Raw genomic sequence first — 15,408 nt, forward strand, 5'->3', positions numbered from 1 at the left:
AACAGTCCCGGTTCTTGCTGGGGCAGGTTCCTGTGCCTGTGTGGAGGGAGCGGCCACCACGTCCTCAAACCCCTCGCTGGGCAGCCAAGGCAGGGGCAGAGGGGTCCGATTCCACCCCCCAACTGGTGCACAACCACCGTCGAGAGCTGGACGGTGCTCAGCAGGCCAGGGTCACCCTCACAGAGCCAAGTGCTGATGCAATGATGCTGTGCTCAGTGGGTCAGCCCCATTCAACCTCCTGCCAGGGGGTCCCACGCAGGGACACGGTCCCGAGAGGGCCTGGGGGAGCCGGGGAAGGCAGAGCCGGGGGCTCCGAGGGAAGGCGCCGTGGGACAGGACGTGGTGCAGGCACCCAGTGCCCCCAGCACAAGCCCGCTGATCCCGAGCCCACGCGGCTCACGGCCATCGCTGCCCCTTGTGAGGCAGAACGCAGCAGCACTCGCCCCTCCTGCAAAAGGGTCCCATTTCAGGGGCAGCTCCAAGCCCAAGATCAATGTGGACCCAAAAAACGTGCTGGTTTGGGGGGTGGGAGCCCCAGCAGCACTGGGCAAGAGGGGACAAAGGGAGCAGCGAGGGCAACAGGCACAGTGTGAGCAGCAAAAGCAACCGGGCAGCTCTGGGGGCTCCTGAGCAGATGGGGCGACCCATTTTCCCCCTTGGAACAGCACGAGGGGAACAAACTGGGTGCCAGGCCAAGCAGCACAGACCTGCTGAGCGCCAGGGCTCAGCGTTAAGGCGATGGTAAAGGCTTCCTCGCGGAGGCAGGGGCCTCTCCGAGGCCGTGGTCCTCTCCAGCATCTCATGGTCCAGTTTCAGGTGTGTCCAGGGTCTCCTTTAATCACTGGGTCCTCTGCCCCGTCAGGACCTGCCCTCGCCCCGGCCGGGCTGGAGAAGGGGCGAGGGGGATGCGAGGGCTGTGGATGCAGCAAGTACAAAATAGCTCAGGGTCTCACGGAGCCGGAGCCGCTATTTGGAGATCTGCAGGGCTGTGACCACCGGCTTCATCTTGAAGTACTGTTTAAACCTAAGCTTTGCATATCTGCCAAGAGACGAGAGAGGGACAGACATGAGACACTTGTGTCCCAGCCCTGTGTCCCCTGGATCCCTGAAACACGGAGGGATGACTGGGATCCTTCTTGCTCCCACCATTTAACACTGGGAGCAAATGTCCCCCGGCCTCAGTGGACTCACCTTAAGAAGTTAAAATCTATGGTAGAATATTTATCCTGGATCAGCCCCCAGCACGCCCAAAGGAAATGGGATGCCTGCAGCAGAGAGAACAAGGACCAGAATGGACACAGAGCATCCCTGCGCCTCTCCTGCCCGAGGGCTCGGTGCCTCCCAGGTACAGCCGAGCTCCTTGGGCCAGCCTCTTGCCCCACATGTCCCCAGAACCCCCAGCCTGGAACCTGCACCCCCATCCTCACCCGCTGAGCTGCAGCACGAAGTCCCAGCTCCCCCAAAAATCCACTCCATGAGCAGCCCCCGAGAGAGTCTCGTTCCTTCCCACCTCCCCACTCACCAAAGAAAACTTGTTCACTTGGACGTAGAGAACCTCCAGCTCCTCCTCGGACACCCCTGTTCCCCCCCGCTCCCCCTGGGTGAGCTGCTTGTACGCCTGCAGGTAGGAGCGCAGCCACTGCAGCTGGGTCTCCTTACTAGGGTAGAGCCGATAATCCACCTCCTTCACACCTGCAAGGGAGCGGGCCATGGAATTTAATTCAAAACCCCCACCCCTTGTCCTATCACAACAGGCCCTGCTCAGAAGTCTGTCCCCATCTTTCTTATCAGCCCCTTTTAAGTACAGAAAGGCCACAATAAGGTCTCCCCAGAGCTTCTGTTCTCCAGGCTGAACACCCCAGCTGCCTCCTCCAACCCCAGGGACGGGCAGACCCCAGGGAGGGGACCTTTGGTGACACAGAAAGGAGCCCAACTCACCTGCAAACTCATTGAAGTGGTTTCCGATGTCGAAAGCCTGGTAGTTGTAGCCAGTGTACTCATAGTCTATGAAGTGAACGTGCTCTGCAGGGGTAAAGGCGGGGGCTGTGGGGTGGACCCCAGCCCTGGGGAGCGGGGCGAGGGACGGACCCTCCACCAGACACGCGAAGCCGCTGCCACCGACCTCGTGTCCTGTCGTAGATGATGTTCTTGCAGAGCAGGTCGTTGTGACACAGCACGACGGGGGATCCCAGCTGCGAGAGCGTGTCCTGCATCCAGGCCAGCTCGTGTTCCAGCATCTCCAGGCTGGGCACGTCCTGCTGGAGGCTGGGGAGGGCATGAGGGGATTCACTTCTGCCCATGGGAAACCTCCCTTGGGGGCACAGGGGCAGCGTGGCCCTTGTTTCCCTGTGTATTTCATAAACAAACTCATGGGTGACACCAAGCGAGGGCTAACAAGGTCATTTTCAGTGGGGTAGCCAGGTTTGGTACCCAGAGCACTGGCACATGCTGACACCTGCATCCCTTCCCCAAACCCACCCAACCAGCCACCGAGCGCCCATCACTCAGTCCCAAAGCACCCAACTGACCCCAGGCAATGGGAATGTTTTGGGCTCTGCCAGAGCGTGTGCCCTCTCCCTAACCTCACAAGTTCCAGTTCCAAGAAGAGAGCTGGTTAATGATTACTTAACCAGCTGCACCAAAGGTGCAATCGTGGGTAAAGTCTGCCTGCAGCCGGGTGAGTACTGAGAAAGGCTCCGTGTCCTGCCCCTGCTGCTCAGGGAACAGGTTAATTATTCGCTTGCCGTCGGGTTCGTTCACCTCCACCACCTCTTGGGGCTGCCCGCGTCCTCCCCAGCCACCCCAGCTCTCACCCGGCGTGAACCCCGGCTCCCAGAAACGCAGTGAGCTGGTTGGAAATGGGAACTGGCTGCTTTCATCTATCCCGAGTTTCTAACATCCCCTCTAACGTCAGCTCAACCTTGCTGTTCAGATCCTCGCCATAAGAAGGGCTTGAGCTTCTGCTTGTTCTAGGGAGGGCTTAAAAGACAGGCTAGATTTGCAGGGAGGAGGATTATTACAGCAGGTGGGAGTTGGATCCTGCCTGGGCGCTGTACAGACACAACCCAGAGCTGTCCCTGCCCCAAACGGGCAGGAGGAAACGTGCTGAACACAGAGATGCTCCTGGGCCTTGGCCAGTGAGTTCACTCACGGAAGGATCGTGATCCAGAAGTGGCCACACGGCCGGATCCAGCCCCGACCCCATCCCCAGCCCCACACCCCACCCCACCCCACCGAGGCTTTACCTGCGCACCGGGGCTCTTCCCCTTAGAGATGGGTGGGCAGCGGATGCCCAAGCCAGAGCCTGGCTCTTTGGGATCCCTCTGCCTTTACCTGGGGTTGGATACCTTTGGGCTGAGCTCCGTCTTCACGAGGGTGAGGTATTTGTGCAGCTTGTGCCAGAGGATGGGCTTGGGGAGGCTCCCGTTGGCGTGGATGGCGTGGACCCGGGCCATCTCCTGGGCCACCAGCCTGGAAGGAGACACGGATGCAGAGGTGGCCGTGCAGCACCAGGGCTCCCCAAAACCAGCCCCAAGACATCTCCAGAGGGGTTCCCCAAAGAGCCACGTTTATAAATGCAGGTTCAGCACAGCTGGAAGTTCCCTCCACCTCAGCTGCACGTCTCTGAAATATTTCAAGATCCTGTCTGGGTCAAAATTACAATAGCGTTCACCTTGCCGGGGCAATTTCAGGTAACAGCCGTGGCTCTCACGCAATCTCTAGTCACCAAAAGCTGATGCTTTAGAAGCACAGTGATAAATCTGGCTGCAGCTTGGATCATTTGTCCTCCAGCACCAGCCGGGTGCTGCACATCGGCTCTGCTCTGGAGCAAAGCCAGCGAGGGGGAGAGCTGGAAACACACAGCAAACCCCCCACTGGTGTCCCCGTCCCGCATTCCCCCCCGGCCCTGCACACCCAAGGACGTGGGGGTGCTGCACACCTGAAGATGTGGGGGTCCCGCACGTGGCTGGGCCCCAGCGCAATGCCCGGCAGGAACTGGTAGCACAGCCCGTTCTGGAAGGCGCAGTAGAGGTCGGGGGCGCAGCCGTGGGCACGCAGCACCTGGAAGTTCCTCAGCTCCGTCTCCCGGTCCACGAGCAGCTCCGTCTTCCTGCCGTAGACGCGGACCAGCACCGCGTCCGCCATGGCCTCGTCCGTGTAGCACGCAACCAGCTTGTTGGTGATGCCATCGGTGAAGAGCTGGAGGGGGAGAAGGGCGGCAGAGCCGATGTCTGTCCATCCCTGCCACGCCAGCCGGGGATGGTGGACACCCTCTTCCCATCATCAGACCCAGGGAAAAAGCAACGTGGCAAAAGAAAGCATGAAGCCACAATGCCCGCAGCAGGTGGCATGAGTTTGCAAGGCCTCGAGGCTCATGCACCTATAGGGAGGCTGCAGGGGGCCACGGGCACAAGGCTTCAGCTGCACCAAGCTGGCGGTTTGGGTGGAAATCCTGCCATTTTTCACCCACCAGCCCAGGAATAGCTCGGGCCAGATGTGCCGCCAGCACGCTTGGCACCCGACAGCCCCGGGAATCGCTCCCAAACACAAAAATATCAGTGCAAATCTTTGGCAGAAAATGAAAGAAAAAAAAAAGGCAAAAAACCAAACAACCCAACAACAAGAAAAAAACAGCAAACAAGACGGAGCAAACACCACCACTCCATCTCCTCCTCCCGACCCTCCCCGCGGGCCGCGGCGCTGATAGGCAGGGACATCTCTGCCGGGGACGTCTCGTGTCATTGCTCTGACGGCTCCTCGCAGATGGAAAGGGAGTTTTGTTCTCCCGTCGCCCCGGCTTGGCCGCCTGCCCACGCACATGCAGGGGCTGCGGCTGCGGCCGCGCCGCGCTCCTCTCCCCGTCCCGCCACGATCGCAGCCGCCCCCGGTGCGCCGAGGGGCTTGGGGCTCCGTCACCCCATGGGAAGCCCCATCGTCCCCCAGGCAGGATGCTCAGCCCCACACGATCCTTGCTCGGCACCGGGGTGCTGCTGCTCCCCATGACAGCAATTTCTGTATCCCGTTAGGGTTTGCGGAGCAGGTGTGATGCTGGTGGAGCGGGAGGGGGGCGAGGGCACGTGCTGCAGCAGCAGCGGTGCTCGGGGGTGGGACAGCTAATTTTAGACACCCCACTCGGCAACTCACGCTCCTATATAGGGTGTCTATATATAGGGCTCCCCGTGCAGCCTCCCGAAGGAAACTCAGAGCACTGGAATGAGACACCCAAAGTCAGACAGCACTGACACCCCTTGTTACACAGCTGGGGTGTTGGATTTGGGGTGAGCACGGTGGGCAGCGAGTTGGGTGCCACGTCCCCTTGGGCTGGCTGCATTGGCTGAACCTTCTCAAGCAACAGAGCTGCTTTTCTCAGGGCAGATAATCTGTGTTTCCACCACAGTGCCACGCTCAGCTCTCTCCTCTCCTTATCCTGTCAAGCCCCAGAAGCCAGAAATTCAGCAAGCGGAAGGTGTCGTGGCCCATTCATGCAGATGTTGCACCCTGGAGCTGGTGCCCTCCATGAGCCACATGCACATCAGCCGCAGGCAAACGGCTCTGCGTTGCGATGCTCAGAGCCACCTCGCCTATGAAGTCCTTGTGCTGCTTTGTTTTGGTGCTCAACAGCCTGATCAGCCCTTTCCAGCTGGTTTAACGGGATTACTGAGCCTTATTCCCTCTGAATTCCAGGCCACTATCTTCAGAGAGCCACCCATGGTCCAGCAGCATCCTGGTACACACACGCACGCAGGGGCTCGTCTGCTTTGGAGGTGGCAGCTCCTCCAGCTCCCGAGTGCAGCAGCTTGGGTAATGCCCAGTGCTATTCCTCGTGGATCCGAAGTGCCAGCAGCCATCAGCAGGGCCACAGTGACTAGTGTGATCCACACCAGGAGCCTCATGACAGTTAAATGCAAAGCAAGACCCAAACCCCGTGCTGAAACAAAGCAGCTCCATCCAACACCCTGGTGCTGTGCATGCCCATAAGACCCCTCAGCATCCCCAGAGCACCGCTGTGTCGGCTGCCTCCCCGTGTGAGCTTGCAGCAGGGCACCTCATTCCCAAAGTCGGGCTAAAAGAAGTCCATCCACGTGGAATCCTCACAGTGGTTTGGCTGCATGTCGCTGCTGCTCTCCTTATCAGCAGCTCAGGGATGGAGGAGTGTGTGCTTCCCTGGGAGCGTGGCTGCCTGACTCACCAGTACCGTCCGTGCCTGCTCGGTACGGAGATGCTGCTGCCCAGGGCAGAGCTTAAAGGAGGAGAAGCAGGAGCCCTGGAAAGTGAGCACAACCTGGAGCACAGGGGGCTGAAGACCCCAGCAAGCATAGGGCAGGCAGGGGAGGCCAAGCACCCGGACCCTTCCTCCCCATCTTCCACACCCTGCCCCAAGCGTCGGGAGATTTTTCCGTGTCTCCGTACAGCCCCTGCAAGCAGCTGGTGCACCGGCACCGTGCGATGAGGTGGTGTGAACCGGGCACCGCTCCAGTGCACCGAGGAAAGCGAACAGGGACACTAATGGGAACCAGCTGAGGATCAGAGTACCGCTCTGATCCCTCCCAAACAGCCCTCGCAACAGCAGCTCAGGGAAACGCAACTGGAGATTCCCCCCTCACTGACAACTCCTAAGTTTTTTCTCCCTTTTTTTTTTTATTTAATTAAAAACACATGCACGTACACACAGGCTGCTCTTGAACACTGACCCCCTCCAGTGCCTGGACACGGCCTGGATACCATTGCCACCGGGGTCTGTGCCCAGGGCTGCACAGAGCCCGAGACATTTCCTGCCCCTACAACTATGCGCTCGGAGGAACTCTAACTCCAAGCTTCCTGCCTATTGCCATCTGCCCTTTCATATGTATTTTCCTGCAGCTTCTTGTATTTAATTACACTTGGCTATTAATACATTTTTAATGACACTCCAGGCACACAGGAAGCGTGTGCCTTCAGAGGACATGCATACACACGTATAGACGTTTACATGCACCCAGCTCCGCCACCTCCACACTCCTGTGCCCGTGGGCAGGAGCCCGGTGAGGGCACAGACACCGCCAGCCTCGCATTTACAGCCCAGACCTGGCAAGGAGGGGGACGGGAACTCCGGCAGCTGCCAGCCCCACAAGACCAGCTCTCCCAGCAAAGCCCAGTCCATGCAGGAGCCCAGTGCCGAATCCCAACTCCCATCCAAACCTGTGCACAGCCTATGGGACATGGCAAAGGTGCAAGGCCACTAGTAACCCAAGCAAGACCTGCTCCAGGAGCAGCTACTCCTACAAGCAGGCACCGCAGCACAGCGCGGGGTGCAGGGTGCAGGCAGGGGTGCAGCACCCACAGGGGGACCCCGGGGGGACCAGCAGTGCAGGCTGCATCCCCCCAGCATCACCCACCTTGGCAGCCTCGAGGGACCATGGGGACACGCTCGTATTCACAGTCACTACTCGGTGACTGCGCGAGGGGTCCCCAAAGCCTGGTGTCACACCTTCATGCACCTGATTGACCCTCGTTACGCTCTGAGAGTGGAAAGGAGAGCAGGAGGGTGGGATGTTGTGCACTCCTTTGCAGCTCCAATAGCCCCCCACAGCGGGTCCTACAGTCACCCTCACATGGACTCTATAGACCCGCCCGAGTGGGCTCTATAGCTGCCACGGGGTGGACCCTATAGCATTTCGGGGTGCACCCCACAGTCCCCTCGGGCGGACCCCGTACCCCCCGGCTGGGCTCTGCAGCTCCCTCGGCCGGTCCCCGGGGGGGTTCCCCGCAGCCCCCCCCACCCCGCCGGGTCGTACCTTGGTCTTCACCCTGTCCGGCTCCCAGCCGGGTCTCAGCTCCCGCATGAGCCGCAGCGCTCCGGGCAGCACGTCTCCCTCGTCCACCGCAATGCCGAGGAGCGGCACGGCCGGGGGGGTCCCGCCGCCGCCCCGCTCCGGCCCCGCGCAGTCCGGGCAGCGGCCGGGCGGTCCGGCCATCGCCAGCTCCGCTCGCCCGGAGCCGCGGCCCATGTGCCGGGGGCTGCCGCGGGGCCGGCGGCCGCGGGGAGGAGCCGCTCGCCGTTGGGAAGCCATGAGTCACCGGCCCGCCTCCCGCCCGCCTCCCGCGGCAGCGCCCGGCCGCATTGTGAGGTCAGCGGAACCCGCACCGGACCCGCACCGGGACCCGCTCCCCAGGACCCGCACCAGGTCCCGCACTGGGACCCGCCCCCAAGGACCCCACCCCGGGACCCGCCTCCTCCGGGGTCCGCGCCGGGACCCGCCCCCCACGACCCACACAGGACCCGCACCGGCCCCGCGGTGCGGTCCACCCCGAGACCCGCGCGGGACCCGCACCAGGACCCCCGCAGTGATCCGCTCCAGACCCGCACCGGGATCCACACCTGTCCCCGCCCAGGTGTCTCCTCCCCCCCGCCGCCTCATCTCCCAAACCCCTCAGTGATCCCGCGGGGGCTATGCAGAGCTCCCGCCTCCCCATCCCTTTGGGATCAGAAGGATGGGGATGCTGCAAATGGGACGTGCTCTGGGCTCCAGGTCCTCTCTGGACTGGCCTCTCCAGCCCTGCTACCGTCTCACGCACCAAGCGCTGACCCCCGGAGAGGATTTGCAGGTGGGCTGGAAAGACATTTAATAGTTAAAGATAAAACATGACTCGCCCGTTGGCACAGCCCCCCCCAGCTCGCTGACACCGCTAAAGCCCCACTTATTAGCAGAGGAAATAGCAACTGCACATGGCTCAGAGCAGGGAATGCCCCCTCCAAAGTTTACAGCTGCCTGCGGCTGAAACCAGCTCAACGGACCATGGAGACTTGGGGAAAATTTCAGGAAGGGGGAAAAAATAAACCAGCCGGTTCCATGTGTTTCTAAATATAGAGTGAGCTCCGCCAGTTTTAATAGGATGGTCATAATTGCTCCTGCAGCTATCACAAGTGTTAATACGGGGCAGTTGCGGGTGAGCGGTGCCTCGCAGCCCGGCCTGACAGTGGCCACCAGGAAATTGTCCTGGCACAGGCGATTAGAGGTGTTAATAGACTGGCTTAAGGGACCCGGGAGCAGCGCTGCAGCAGCACAGGCGTTTTTCCCTCCCGCTGCTCGCAATAACTGTGTTGAATAGGAACAGAACTGGATCCACAAACCCCATCCTATTTTAGGCCAGCCTGACCATTTCCCAGCTGAGGGCTAGAGGCAAGAGCTATCGTGGGCACTGGAGTCACCTCGTGCTTTTCCAAGCTCACAGCCACCCGAGCCTTCTCCAGGCTGGATCCTTTGTGGTGTAGAATAGCACAGAGGAGGCTCAGTTATTCCCAAGCAGAGAGTTTTCCTGTGGTAGGAAGGAAGGGAAACGCTGGATGAAAGTGAGATACACCGACCGCTGGGGCCCCTTCCCTCCACCCTCAGTCCCCAGGAGCCGTCACCACTGCCCTCCCTGCCCTGTGTTGGAGGTGATGGAGCAGTGCTGCAGCAGGCGATGGCAAGAAACAGGGAACACCGCTGGGTTCCTCCAATTTCCCATCCTTGGAGACCCAGGGTTGTGCAGTCCAGCGTTAAGAGGTTTAAATGCTGTGTGGCTGCAGAGACCCTCCTGGGAGGGACAAACATCCGCTTGGGGACATCCTCTCCACCGCGAGGCTGCGCTGGAAGGGTCACAGAGCAGCATTTGGGTGCTGGCAGGGGCATCACTCTCCCAAACACCTCTGCAGTCTGCGAGGCAGCTCCCTGCAGTGCTGGGAATTCAGCAGCAGCCATCGCTGGGGGCAGAAATGAGGACCAGAAGCTCCTGTGAGTGATTGCACTCAGATGGTGGCTTGCTCCAGGCTCTGCTCCAGGCTCTGCTCCAGCTCCTGAGCTTTGTGCTTCCCTTTCCAGGCACATTTCCCAGGGCTGTGGACCACAGCAACCACAGACCTGAGCCTCCAACTGGAGATGAGAGTGTGTTGCAAACCTCTTGGTGCTGGGGAGCGTTTGGATTCCCAGCTGCTGGGCTGCGACTCAAGCGCTGCAGCTCTCCCGCGGAACTGGAAATGTCAGCCTCTGGCTGGGAGCACTGGGCTCGCAGCTCCAGCTGAGCATCTCTGCACCCAGCCAGACCAGAGACAAACCTCGAGCTGTCAGCTCGAGTCAGCGCGGCAAGGAAAACAGACCCAGGAACCAGGGCAGCAAGGGCTGCCTTCCTGGTGAGACAAAATCAGCCCTGCAGGCACCTTCCCCTCCCCAGAGAGCAGCGAAGCAGACAGACATACAGCCCTGTCCCTCTGTCTCCAGCAGTGTGGTCCTGAGCCCCACATAGGAAGGCAGGTCAAGGCATGGGGAGCCCACACAGCAGCTCATCTCCTGCAGAAAGGGCTTGTTTGCTGTTTGAAAAGATCCCAATTTGCCTACATGTAGATGCTGTGGCAGCAGCTGGGAGGGAGTTTCACTCTTACGAAACAGGGAAGGACAGAAATGCAGTGTCTGCTGTGATGAACCCCAGCAGAGGGACAGTTGTTGTCTAGTTCTCTTAGTAAAAGTGCCCAATTTCTCCCCTCTGCAAGAATAAACAACCACCCAGCATCCTGTTGCTCTGAGACTGTTTAATATTTAAGTCATGGAGAGGGGCAGGGTTAACACCAGCTAAAACTATCATTAATCACAGCCAGATTATTTTTCTCCCATTCAAACAACACCACAAACTGTAACAGATGATCCCTCCTCAGCCTGTCTGTGACCTGCAAGCGCATCCCCACCAGCAGCGATCCGCTGCATCCCGGATGCTCCATTGCACATCACCCTGCAAGAGCCTGGGGGTGCAGCTCTAGACACAGGACCCTGCTCTGATTCCCAGGCTAAACACGCTCGCTAGAAGATGAGCTTAAGGCTCAGCTCTCCTGGCAGCAGAGACTCTCGGGAAGCAGAGCGGGGGTTTGCAGTGGGAGAAGGTTTTGCAGTTGCTTCAGTACAGAGAGGAGGTGGCTGAGCTGCAAGGAAACGCTGTTCTCGTTTGCACTTCATTTCTTCTCGGTGGTACTCTTGCCTCCAGGCTGGTTCCCCCGCTGCTCTCCCCGGCCATCAGCGGGCTGTGGCAAAGCCGATGCGGTTGTTGCGCCGGTCGAATTTGGTGTAGTAGTGCCCGATGAAGCTGGCGCCCAGGATCCAGAGGGGACCAGCTGGGGGTGGGATGTCCAGCCCCGAGAAAGCCACCACGCAGACGTCCTCCCCGTACTGGGATTGCTGCAAGGAGGAGGAGATCCCGCAGTGATGGAGGTGCAGGGAGGGAGATCTCTCCCACGGCGTGCCCGAGGAGGGGCTGCGATCCCCAGATCAACGCCCTCTGCTCAGCCTCGACACTGGAAGGAGGATTCCTGCCTGTCTCTGTTCTTTACTGCTCACCCCACATCTCCCCAAAACCACCCAAGGAAGCAGCGACAGGTTGGTCTGGCTCATCCGGACACCTCTGCTGAGCAAGAAGGTTCAGGGAAAAAACAAGCAGCATCATTCTGGGGCTCATCTCAGCTGCGCTAGAGGAGCCAGGAGGGTGCACCCGAGCTGCACCCCGAGCTGCACCCCTCGCCACAGCGGGTGCACCCAGCCCAGGGACAGTCGCCCTCCCACCCCACGGGGGACGCAGCTCACCTGCAGGACGTAGGCTGAGCCGCCGAGCACATAGGCCTTCCCACCCAGGTGGAAGGAGATGCTGGGCAGCTGAGGGACTCGGTCACAGTCCACCACATACTGCAGGAGAGGAGACAGCGCTGAGCCCCTTTGCTGTGGTATGGGCAGGATCAGGGCGGGGGGGGGGTTGCTCACCTCTCCTTCGGCCATTTCTGCTGCCCCGATGGCTTTCATCAGCACGGAGACGGGGCCGGCTGGGCCGGTGATGTAGGATGCTCCCGTGTCAACAGCCACCGAACAGCCTTCCTTGCAGAACAGGATCTCAGCCCCTACGGACACCCTGGGGCAGGAGGGGACGGGGGGACCCTCAGCCTCCCGCAGCGGTTGCAGCTGTGCCCCCAGGGCTGTGTGTGTCACATCCTTGTCCAGGGAACGGTGGCCAAGCAGAGCTACATGCTGCTCCAGTGCCGCCGCAGCACAGACTCTCCAGGGGAACAGGAACCTTCCCCTCGAGCTTCTCAAATGTGAAAACTAAGCTTCACCGTGTGCGTTGGGTATTTTTTGTCGTCTTTTTATTTTTTAATTAAACAAAGCAGAATTGTTTCAGTACCTCACGCTCCTTCTGCAGGACTGAAGGGGGTTAAACTCTTCCACTGCAGTTTCCAAGTGGAATCAGCCCACGGTGCCACCCCCTCCGCACCGCCAGCCCGGCTCCTTTCAGAGCATCCACGCAGCTCTGTGCCGCAGGAACCAACCCCGCGCCCCTCCAGAGGGAAAGCACCTGGCAAAAACCCCGAACACAGCCCCGAGCACCCCCTTCCCAGCACCCAGCGAGGTCTGCGGGTTGCCGGGTGCTGTGCACAGCGCTCACCCCTTCATGCTGATCTGCCAGTAGCCGCTCTTGCTGACGTTCAGGTAGTGGAAGTCCCCGGTGTAGTAAGCTGGGTCGCTGCCTCCGAGGATTATTTCCCCCCCAGGTTTCAGAGGAGTGTTCCTAGGGTGCAAAACACAGGGGAGTGATTCCCCCTCGGCTGCTGTACCCCAAAAACCAGTGAGAAGGGACCAGCCCCAGCTGGTGGGGCTCTGCTGACCCAGTGAGCAGCAGCGGGGAGCAAGTTGGAGCAGAAGGAACCCCGAGTTAGTTCAGAGGGGTGTGCGTGCCGCGAGGAGGGGGTGCCGCATGCTGAGGTCTCCGAGCAGGTTGGTGCTGTGCAGAGCCGGCGTGGGGCTGCTGGGTGTGTGAGCCCCACGGAGCAGCACCCAGGTGCACGGGACTGTTAGTGGGTGCTGTCTCCACAGTGCTCGTGCTTTTTTTCTTCTTACTTTGAAGCTCTGCAAAGAGAGAGATGCTCCGTAAGCCTGTGGTGTGAGCGCAGCTCTGTCCCTGGGGTGCTAAGGGGACCCAAGCGGCACCCAGACAGGGCTGCGGTTGCAGGCAGCATCATTAGGCTTCATTCATTATTGATGGATCCACCTTCAGCTGAGGTAAAGAGCAACCATTCCTGCTTTCGGCATGTGTTTGTGGAGCTGTTTGTCACTGTGCATTGCCAGGGTGCTGTACCTGGGGTCACTGGGGGGTGCTGGGGCAGGGGGACAGAATTCCTGCTCTGCCAGGACAGGCGCCCCACTGCTCCCGCGGGTTTTGGTGCTGCTGGGAGCGGGGATGCTGGGGGACAAGACTTTGGGGCAAGAACTGAAAAGAGGTTTGGCTGCTGGTGCATGTTTGTCTTCAATAGATTAAAAAATATATATTGTTGTTATTATTTTAAATTGCCTGTAGATGAAACACTAGATCCACTTGTGGCCGTGATTGCTCCAGCCCCACTAGCAGAGCTGGTGACTGTGCGATCTGACAGTGACAAACGAGGGGGGAGCAGCCGCTCCCACCCTCCGCACTCCAAGCACCCACCTGGCTCTGCCTCTTGCGCTGCCTCGTTCCACCCCAGGCACCCTCCACACCCCACCCCAGCTCCCGCACCCCCAGTGCGGCTCTTTCCCCATCCCAAGACATAAACCCAGCACCGCTGTGTCGTGATGCTCAAACCCCACAAAACAAACACCTCCCCGGCCCCAGCGCCAGCTGCACATGAGTCTCACCGGCTGTAGTAGACAGAAAACACGTCTTCCTTGAGGATCTGCTGCGAGAGGATCCGGTCGAAGACGGGGGTGATGCCGTCGATGGCCTGACTGGGGTAGCCCATGCCCAGCACCCCGTCAAACCTGGCGAAGATGAAGGGGAAGGCAGGCAGCGCCGTCGCCTCGGCAAACACCTGGATGATGGGGATGTCTGACACCTGGGAGAGGGCGCGAGTGTCCTTGCAGGGAGCTGGGGGGGCTAAATCCCCCAAGGACACCCCTGCTCCTGGGTAAGTGGGGATGCTCATGCGGAGCCAGCAGCTCCAGGTCTGTGGATTCGGGGCACAGACTCACCATGACGATGTCCTGGCTGAGGAAACCCTTGACGCTCCCCGTCCCGTAGCGGATGGCGAACCCGGTGCCGTTGGCTATGAATGTCCGCGACTTGGAGGAGTCGTAGCGGCTGTGGGAAACTGGGCACAGGGAGAAGGTGCATCAAAGGGGGCGAGGGAGGTGGTGATGGCAGGACTGGCTGAGGGTCTCTGCTCCCCCAGGCTCCACAGGATGATGAACCCACCTTGCGCCAGTGCCAGGCAACCAGACAGCAGCAGACGGACCCCCCCACACAGCAGTAAACCCACCCCAGCCCACTTGGATCAGCTCTCGAGATGGAGGGTCTTGCTGATGTTCTCTGAGCTGAAGCTGGAGGGACAGCCCCCACCCCGGCTCTGGCCGTGCCCCCGTACTCACCACAGGCACTGTAGAGGGGGGAGCACTTGTAGGACGGTACCCACAGGTTGGCCGAGCCCGTGTCGAAGACCACCTTGAAGGTCTGCGCCGGGGTGCCGATGCTGATCTCGCCGAAATACTGGGTCTGGAAGAGGCATCGCTGGGGAGCATCACTGGGGTGATGGGGGGGGGTCACTCAGATCCAAGCCCCTGGTAGCAGGACCACGTTGGGGTGACAAGACCCCACACAGGGAGACACTCACGTCCAGGTAGTTGGTGAGGAGGGTGGGAGCCGTCCCGTTTCGGGGGCCGGCCGTGCCGCTGCGCCTGCTGCGTCCCAGCTCGGGGAAGACATCAGACACCTTCATCCCCATCTCCCGCAGCGTCTGGCGGATGGAGGGCATCCTCCGCAGTGCAACCCTGCCGGGGGGGCCAGGGCAGGGCTGGGGGACCCGCAGGAGCCCCCCCCCAGCACTCCTGCCTTTGGAACTCCAACCGAGTGGCTCTAGATGGCAGCAGCTCCCCGCAGCACTGTGGGGCTGCCAGCCCGGCCCCCGTGGGTCCCATCCCACGGAACCCCCAGCCCCACACCCACCCCGAGGTGGGGGGGATGTAGCACGGCCCACCCGCGGCAGGGACCCCACAGGAGCTGGGTGCTGCAGGATGCACCTACCGACACCGGGCAGCCACCCATGGGCTGAGCCCAGCCCGGTACTCCATCCTTGGTTATCTGGGAGATGGGGTGATGCTGAGCTGTGCGGTGCTCAAGGAGAGAGAGGAAGAGGAGTGAGGAAGAGCTGGTGAGCTAGTGCAGAACAGAAAAGGAGGAGGAAGAGGGTTTCCCAGCATGGCTGAAGCAAGAGGAGAGTCCTTTGGTCCTCAGCACCCAAAACCAAGGGGAGACAGCGAGACCCACAGTATCGTGAGCCGCCTGCTACCTCTGCAAAGCCTGGGCTGGCAAGGGGAAGAAGATGGTGGCCCATGTCATGGCCAAGACCACCAGACACTGCTGCACCGTCCTGCTGCGTCCTGCTGGCAT

The 15,408-nt window shown here is 60.5% G+C and overlaps 2 protein-coding genes across 2 annotated transcripts; both read right to left on the reverse strand.

The window, feature by feature from the left end:
* Positions 1–966: 966 nt before the first annotated feature.
* Positions 967–7,988, reverse strand: ETNK2 (ethanolamine kinase 2; the record flags this gene model as incomplete). Its single annotated transcript, XM_080358469.1, has 8 exons — positions 967–1,039; positions 1,192–1,265; positions 1,523–1,692; positions 1,939–2,022; positions 2,123–2,265; positions 3,334–3,471; positions 3,941–4,200; positions 7,776–7,988. 8 exons carry the CDS (start codon positions 7,986–7,988, stop codon positions 967–969), a joined length of 1,155 nt encoding a protein of 384 aa, XP_080214595.1.
* A 3,033-nt stretch (positions 7,989–11,021) lies between these two features.
* Positions 11,022–15,408, reverse strand: REN (renin; the record flags this gene model as incomplete). Its single annotated transcript, XM_080358511.1, has 9 exons — positions 11,022–11,183; positions 11,586–11,684; positions 11,760–11,904; positions 12,436–12,558; positions 13,662–13,858; positions 13,995–14,113; positions 14,391–14,514; positions 14,633–14,789; positions 15,308–15,408. 9 exons carry the CDS (start codon positions 15,406–15,408, stop codon positions 11,022–11,024), a joined length of 1,227 nt encoding a protein of 408 aa, XP_080214637.1.

Source organism: Nesoenas mayeri (assembly GCF_963082525.1).
Source record: "Nesoenas mayeri genome assembly, chromosome: 23".
NCBI lineage: Eukaryota > Metazoa > Chordata > Aves > Columbiformes > Columbidae > Nesoenas > Nesoenas mayeri.